The 8,249-nt window shown below is 38.0% G+C and overlaps 2 protein-coding genes across 2 annotated transcripts; one reads left to right on the top strand and one right to left on the bottom strand.

Annotated features, from left to right (window-relative positions):
• Nucleotides 1-909: 909 nt before the first annotated feature.
• LOC111808088 (probable histone chaperone ASF1A) lies at nt 910-4,800 on the bottom strand. The gene is made up of 3 exons (XM_023693885.1): nt 4,330-4,800; nt 1,755-1,870; nt 910-1,659 (listed from the first exon to the last, which is right to left on the bottom strand). The coding sequence occupies exons 1-3, from the start codon at nt 4,436-4,438 to the stop codon at nt 1,300-1,302; spliced, it is 585 nt and encodes a 194-aa protein (XP_023549653.1). The 5' UTR covers nt 4,439-4,800; the 3' UTR covers nt 910-1,299.
• Nucleotides 4,801-7,507: 2,707 nt separating this feature from the next.
• LOC111809275 (glutaredoxin-C1-like) lies at nt 7,508-7,990 on the top strand. The gene has a single exon (XM_023695716.1). It carries the CDS (start codon nt 7,600-7,602, stop codon nt 7,975-7,977), a length of 378 nt encoding a protein of 125 aa, XP_023551484.1. The 5' UTR covers nt 7,508-7,599; the 3' UTR covers nt 7,978-7,990.
• The last annotated feature ends 259 nt before the right edge of the window (nt 7,991-8,249 follow it).

The raw sequence follows: 8,249 nt of genomic DNA, 5'->3' as shown, positions 1-8,249 counted from the left end.
GTAGGGCAGGGTGTCCTTTGATGTATATATCCCTTTTGGGTAAGGGAAGGGTTGTTTCATGATGTGACCCCAAGTTGGTAGGGCAAGGTGTCCTTAGACATATCCCCTTTTAAGTGTGTAGGGCAAGGTGTCCTTAGACATATCCCCTTTTAAGTGTGTAGGGCAAGGTGTCCTTAGAATATCCCCTTTTAAGTGTGTAGGGCAGGGTGTCCTTAGACATATCCCCTTCGGGTGCAGAACAACCTTTCACCGAACACCAAAACTATTCCCCATTTGGGTAAGGGAAGCCCATAACGTCACCTGTGTCCCCCTTTTTTCCCATACCTAAAGTGCTCCCTCCTTTCCCACCCCTTCCTCATATATATATATATAAACATATCCCATACCACTTTTTTGTTTTTCGAGAAAAATGCAATAATTCTTTTTAATATAAAATATAATTAAATTTAATCTTACCATTTTTAGAGTACAGATATTTGTAGACTATGGAGAAGTTGTTTATCTTTTTCATCCGTAAACAATTCTCAATTTAATTATGAGATCAATTTGTTTTTCGGAAGAATATTTAAATAGCATAATAGAAACATCATCTCATTCATTTCACACATATTATCCTTCCACCCAATTAAAGAATGTGATTCTTCATCTCTTCTCTAACAAAAGAAGCTTCCATTGTTGATTCTCAAACAAAAGAAGCTTCCATTATTGACGACAATTAATTAGAAGTAGAATCATTAGAGTCTCTATTTTTAAGGGGGTAACCATTAATTATTAATTTTAATCCCATCATATACATTATTGTTATATAATTCAATGCAATTAATAGTTCATTTATAATAAGAGCTGGAAATAGTACCGTTTTTAGCACTTACCAATGCATGGAAATTATAAGTAAAAGAAATCGCAATCTATGCAACAAAGTAGCTTTGTAGATTGGTTTTTGTGGTCAATTCAACACACAGTTGTTCAAAATATGAACATACTCCTATCTAACAGTTTTTCGGCTCCATTTAAACGCCAAAAAGTTTTCTAGCTATCAAACAAGGCCTTCAAAATAATGAATTTGTACTATCTTTGTACAAAGTACAAACCATGGGAATACAAGTCAACGTGTAATGAACTGAGTCGCAAATTCAGCTGTTGAAGACTGCATTTCAACCATCATATTCTCAAAAAATATCTCAGCTTTTGGACCCAAAAACCATCCACATTCCAGCAATGATGATCTCTGAGAACAAGTTAACGACCATGACACAGGAATACTGTGACTTAGTTGGAATGGTAGTCCCTTTATCAAAGCTAAACTTTAGGACTTTGTTCGTCTGAAGGATGTTCAGGCGAAGCAGGTAGTTGTTCGTTTCCGTCGGTTTCAGCTAAAACAGGATCGTTGGGAGGTTCCTCTCCACTATCATTAGTCTCTGGGTAAAAATTAATGGGAAACTTTGTAACCCTCGGTTTATCAGAGAGAATGTTTCTCTGAACCCTATCGATCAGGACTTTGGCTGGAGGTTCTTCTCTTAGCTGCTCATCGTCATAATCATTGTTTACGTAGTAACCGACGCGGACAAACTCCTGACCCATGTATGAGCAGGTCAACAGAAGTACAGTTACACCAATGATATCTTCTTCAGGAATTCTGGACGGGTCCGGAGGATCAGCCTGGGAATGGTCCATGTGGGAGTGATAGCAAGGGTAGCTCTATAATCAAGATGATGTATGATAACAAAATACAGAAATTCGTTACAGAAGTTTACCTGCAATACGAAACGGTAATTACCAACATTGACAGGTCCAACAAGAACACACTCCAAGAGTTGATCATAAGTCTCAACCTCAGCAGACCCCACGTAAATTAGTTTCCATTCCAAATCTGAAACAGAATGAGAAAACAGTAGAAACGTTAAGTCAAGAGGGTACTACTATAAGTACAATGATAGATCAATCCAATAAAATGATATACTTCCAATCCAATAAAATAAATATTTCAATAATAAAAATAATTTCTTATGCACTAGGTGCTTATCACCTTGAGAAAAAGACTCCATACTTCCACTCAAATTTCCTTCTAAAAATAGAGTTAACAGTATTTCCATTCATCAATTGGTTATACTATTCTCGGGGTGTCATAGAAAAAACTGCATATTCACACCTCTTCAAGAAATATCCACGCCTAACGATACAATTCAATCTAGTTGCTTAATCATACTTCTCTTCTTTTTTTTTTCTTTTTTTTTTTTTCCCTTGCTTCTATGAAGCTTCTTACAAACTGCTCCAGATCCATACATTACCACAATAATACAGACCGAAAATATCAAGAAGAGCTTCATTTTCGCCTTATCCAGGGGGTTCGGTTGTGTCCCAACTCCATAGGGACTGTTTGAAAATATGAAACATCAGATGAAATCTTCGATCTAATAAAGACTGTTGACTGTACGGCCAAAGTTTCAAATGAACCAATGCACCTGTTGCATATTCCATGTCTGTCAGACGGAAGTTAGCTAACTGTTACATTTGACTCTAAGCCAATTCCATTCCACCGAGAGTTAATCCAATCCAACATTGCTTAGACTTTCTTTTGGTCAGTCTGAACCAATTGTTCTGAGGTGCTATGGCCTACTATATATACTAGTTGGCTTTGCATAAATGCACTTTCCTTTTATTTAACACAGATCTTGTGCTTCTAACAGGTTCCTTAAAAATAAATAATAAAAGTAAAAAACAAATCTGAATTTCTGTAAGGACGTCTTCAATACATCATTCATTGAAGCCTTGGGAAAAAAAAAATGTGACTGATTTCAATGACCTGCAGCCATTATTCCATAAAAATACCAGAAAGTATTTCAGTTTCTGTTCCCTGCCTTCCTGTTAACATATACCGCCTAAGTTCTGAAGTACACAAGAGTGTTCTTTAAACATATGCCACAAGTACCTCAAGAGCCTAATCAAATACAGACCACGTTGCTGGAGTATTGACTAAACAAAGAACATAGTTTCTTCTGAGATATCCTAATGTTGGGTGCAAAGTAAGAAGTTGGAGAACTAAATGGTGCATTTTCAATAGCCAACATCCAAACCATATACACATCAAACAATCACTTTTTAAGTTTCATCATAAACCTCTATCAAAGTAATTTTTTCAACTTGATACCAATAAAGCCACTGCAGCCTATCTAATGTTGCTATCATCACAAAATTTTAATCGTACTCAGGAAATGCCAAAATTCTTTGCTTGATATGCTCCTACAATAATCCAATTGACCAAGATACATAAATAAACTAAGATAAATATTCTGGTTCATCATCAGTGATCCCATTACATATCCAATAAATTGAAAATTAGTAATATCCTATCCCTCAACATATATAGGGCTAACAACATCAATTAATTACCTTCAATCTTAGATGGAGTAGAAATGAATACAGAGGGAAAATATTAGGAATCATGATGTGATAATCACTGGCACTCACTAACATGCAATATAACATAGAGAATAAGGTCCTAGACTTTCCAAGTGTATCTTCAGGCTCATGTTCAAAAAGCATGCAGAGAATTTTGCAACCTTAGAGGTACAGGTAAATAAAAGCGTGGACCAAGACGACAATAAGATACTCACCTAAAAGTCCAAGACAGAGTTAACTAGCCATTCTGCCGAAACCAAATATCCAGTTCTAGAACATTTACCTTGCACCAAAAGATAAGGACAAAGCCTAGAAATAACTACAGCATCTCCCCTTCTCACTAGTCACTACTCGCTAGAATGGTATAAACTAAAGCACCCATGAAGAGGTGACAGAAACTATATTAGAGATTAAGTGGAGACAAATTTTTTTTAAGGTATAAACACTATTCATTACCAATCCAAAAATCAAGGGATTAATTTCATTCCCCCAAACTGTTCAGAGTTATATTCTCTTACAAATCCCAGAAAGGTCATCTTACACATTCTTTTACAATCAAACCACATTTTTCTTTCCATGAAGTAATTCGGCTGATGTAAGCAGAAATTCCTCGGACCCTTGATGCAATATTGAAAACTTTATACACAGATAAGAAATATTAGATACAGGATTCAAAGTCAAAACTAAAGGACTTCAGTATGAAGGTGCGCCCGAGTACTACAAACCTGTTCGTAAGTTACCAAAAACTATCTGACATTAGTTTAACTTTTCCGAGATTGCATTCACAGTCAATTATGCAAAAAGCTCTGGAAGATTAACCTCTAAAAAGTAAACCCTAATAAAACTTAAATTGAAATAGTACTGAACGGGAAATCATCAATGAACACACATAGGACATAGAAAGCGACAAAAATTAGATCGAGAGAATACCGTATTTGAGAGAAGACAAACACTCGTAGGAGATCTCGAACTGAAGGGGAGTAGAGAAGGGCGATGGATTGTCAAGAACTGCAACGTTCGTGATATTCACAGCGCTCATTGTGTTCGAATTCGATAGAAACAGTCGGCTCACATAGAATAAGTGGAGAAATGAAATAACTCAAAACCCTACTGGCCAATTCGAATCGTTAATCGAACATCAAACATGGCGGAATCAAAAAGAAGTTGAAGAAGAACGAAGTCGGAAGTCCCACGGCAAGAAAAATGGAAAAAAAGCCGGGAAGAGAGATTAACAAGAAAATGAAGGATACCGGAAGTTTGGGGCGGTCACCGGCGATCACCGGTTGCAGAATTTGGCGGGAGTGGTGTGGGCACGAAAATGATTGTGGTGGCGTATGGCGGGCAGACGAATTTCATTTTCAGGCAAATTTTTATTACAAATCTAACGCTCAAGAGCCAGGATTCGATGGGGCTCACATAAGGCCGACCAAGTCCTGGATCAACCACCATCCGAAGCCCTGGCCCGATCACTATTCAAGCCCAGCCAACCATGCAGTAGCCCCAAATGCCCAAATGGCACCTCGACCAAGGCTAAGGTGGCCCATTCTCGTGGTCCAATGTGTGCCATTTGGTTGTATTACAAAGCTCACGACACGGTGGTAGTTGCTCCTCTCAGTTAATCCAATTTAATCTGGAAAAGAAACGATTTAAGCTTGTTGTATAACACGCGGAAGAGGATAAAGTTGAGTACCAAAAAGTTATTTAATAATTGTTAATCCACATGGAAGTAATAAAAGAAAAAGGGTAATGAAGCATACATTCCCTTAAAAGAGTGAAAGACAAAACAGCATGGGGCCAAGAGAGGGAGACAAAACCACCTTCCCGTCAGATCCCAACGCCAAAACCCTAACACACAACACAAGAATAAAACTGTAACATCCCACGTTTTAAAATTGTGAGGCTCACAACATATAATATATGTTAGTTGCGGAATAAGGTTGTTATAAATGATATCAAAGTCAGTCACCAGGTGGTGTGCCAGCGAACATGTTTGGCCTTTAGAGGGGCGAATTGTTAGATCTCACGGCGATTAGAGAGGTGAATAGAGCATTCTTATAAGAGTGTGAAAACCTCTTTCTAGCACAAACACATTATAAAATCGTGAAGATAACAATGATACATAACAGATTAAAGTGGACAAGGGACGAGGAATGAAGAGAATCCGAGTGAGTATTAGCATAAAAATGCGACAAACAGAGATGGATGCAGCAGAGGGTTCCAACAAAAGAATACATAAATAAGTTAAAAGAAGAAGACAGAAGCTTAAAAAGCAGTCAACGTTGGGATAACGTCAGCAAAAATGAGAAGCAAAGGCTGCCCAAAGTGGGCGTCCATTGTCCCACACCTTCTGTCCTCTCCTCTTCTAAGTACGCCCTCTTGGTTTAATTAATTAACACCCTCAAAAGGGCGTGCCACCTTTGTGTGCTCAGGTAATGAGAGAGAGAGATATAAAGGAAAGGCCATGCCTTTACTTACTACTTGGGGTTCCCTAATCTATAACTCCAAATCTATTTGTGGCCTGCTTCCCAAAAGTGGGAGACCAATAGACAGCATAAGTCATTCCCACACACCTTGCCCCGCACTCCCTCTCCCCCTTCTTTACTTAATTCTACACCTCAACTCAACTACACAATACAACAAATGGTTTCACCTTTTACTATCGGGCAAAAAAAAACATCAATTTTAAAATGCATCTGCTAGGTGAGAGTTTTTTATACCTAATGTTTCGTTCTCTTCCCCAACCAACGTGAGAATTTAACTAAGTCGATTCGAGAGGAAGTGGGGGTATATGGTTGTTTGGAGGGAAAAGTAGTATGGAAAGAAGTGTGGATGATGATGAAGAAATGAACAAAACATAGAACAAAGAACAAGGAAACAAAGGGTAAAACATAAGAAGTATAAAACATTAATATATAGTAAATAAGAGAGAACATGTTGTGTACATGTCTGGAACATAAGAGAAACATGCGTGCTCCCACTCCACTCACCAATATCACTATTCTACTTCAACAACAATAATAATAATCAAATTCTTTAACTTTGAACACCTTTCCCTTTTACCTCTTATTTTACTCCCATTTTTACTTTTACACCACACCCTCAATTTTTTACCATTCTATTTTTAGCCTAACGCATTAGGACCATGGTAAGTAAAGTGATGAATATATGGAACAAAAGAAGACGCATACCTTAAATTTGGAAAAGGGAAGAAACATAGATTTGTGACGTCCACGTTGTTTTGTTTGGAACCCATATTATTTTACTCAACAAAAGGGATTGAAATGCAATGATCAAGATCAGTGGCAGCCGTCTGATCTCTCTCTCTCTCTCTCTCTCTCTCTCTCTCTCTCTTGCCGGCCGACAACCCTCAAGACACTTTTTTTTTCTTTTTTTGTTGGGTAACTTGATTTTGCAGTTTGATTGTTTTTCCTAGGAAGAACTTAGATTTTAGATCAGACATGTTTCGTCTACAATACGTGTTTATTTTCTAATATAATAAAGGGAAAACAAGGAACAAAAAACAGGATCACCCTGCTTACTTAGTACTTAACACTTCGGATTCAAAGAATATAGACATTACTTTAATTATTATGTACCCCAAAACACCTCAACCTTTGTCACCCTAACTTATTAGGATATAATCTCCGTACAATACACTCTTAGATCCCTCATCGGTTGGAGAGAGAAAAAACGGGAAACCTCTCCTTAATAAACACGTTTGAAAATCGTGACGTTGACAGTGATACACAACGGATCAAAGTGGACAATATGTACTGTTACAAAAGAGATGAGAACTAAGCATTCTTTATAAAGGTGTGGAAATTTCTCTCTAACAGACATATTTTACAACATGAAAAAGAAACAATATGGATTGTTATAAAAGAGAAGCTTGAAAATCTCTCCTTATTATAGTTCAAAAAATGGGAAGTCCAGGGTCTTCCTCTCTGTCTTTGAGATATCGCATGCGTTCGCTGACCACTATCTCTCTGCTACTTTTAGAGGGAGACCAAAGCTTTTGGCTTTTTGGTCCTTTTATTAAATTAAGAACCTCAGAAGCTGTCCCTTAAAAAGATATATTCAACAACACACCCCCCTCCAACTTCTCAAATCTTTCAAACCCTCCCCTCTATAAATAATAATTGCATTCTCATCATTCCATTCATCCATCTTCTGCGCTTTGTTTTTTTGTTTGTGAACAACATGCATTACCAAACCACGCCATCTTGGGGGTGCTATATGGCCACCACCGCCGCCCTTGAGGATCCGGTGGAGCGGATAGAGAGGTTGGCAGCGGAGAACGCGGTGGTGATATTCAGCATTAGTACGTGTTGCATGTGTCATGCTATAAAGCGGCTGTTTTGTGGGATGGGAGTGAATCCAACAGTGCACGAGCTGGACGAGGACCCCAGAGGTGGGGAGATGGAGAAGGCCTTGATGACGCTCTTGGGAACCTCCTCTGCCGTCCCCGTCGTGTTTATCGGTGGTAAGCTGGTGGGCGCTATGGATAGAGTCATGGCCTCCCATATCAGTGGCACCCTTGTCCCTCTCCTTAAAGACGCCGGAGCTCTCTGGCTTTGACTCCATTCGTCTCTGCTTCTTTTCTNTTTTTTTTTTTTTTTTTTTTTTTTTTTTTTTTTTTTTTTTTTTTTTTTTTTCTGGGTTTGATTTGTCAGTCCCCACCACTTTGGACATACTAATTATTCAACTAATTATTAATGTTCACTTTCTTCCCATCATTTCCTTTGATCAGACAGGAATGTAATCGCTGTTATCTCCCTCCTCTGTATTTGCTCAGTATTTAATCAACACATTTTTACTCCTCTTTAATTGTTTTCTCCATTTACCTTACA

The sequence above is a fragment of the Cucurbita pepo genome, chromosome LG13 (assembly GCF_002806865.2).
Source record: "Cucurbita pepo subsp. pepo cultivar mu-cu-16 chromosome LG13, ASM280686v2, whole genome shotgun sequence".
Lineage (NCBI taxonomy): Eukaryota > Viridiplantae > Streptophyta > Magnoliopsida > Cucurbitales > Cucurbitaceae > Cucurbita > Cucurbita pepo.
Note: the sequence above shows the minus strand (reverse complement) of the source record. Positions and strands in the feature narration are given on the sequence as shown.

Coding starts and splice junctions, on each gene's coding strand:
- LOC111809275 (XM_023695716.1), top strand. CDS start 7,600: ATGCATTACCAAACCACGCCATCTTGGGGGTGCTATATGGCCACCACC.
- LOC111808088 (XM_023693885.1), bottom strand. CDS start 4,438: ATGAGCGCTGTGAATATCACGAACGTTGCAGTTCTTGACAATCCATCG. Junction 1,871..4,329: donor TTTGTCTTCTCTCAAATACG/GTATTCTCTCGA, acceptor ATTCTGTTTCAG/ATTTGGAATGGAAACTAATT. Junction 1,660..1,754: donor ATTACCGTTTCGTATTGCAG/GTAAACTTCTGT, acceptor GACCATTCCCAG/GCTGATCCTCCGGACCCGTC.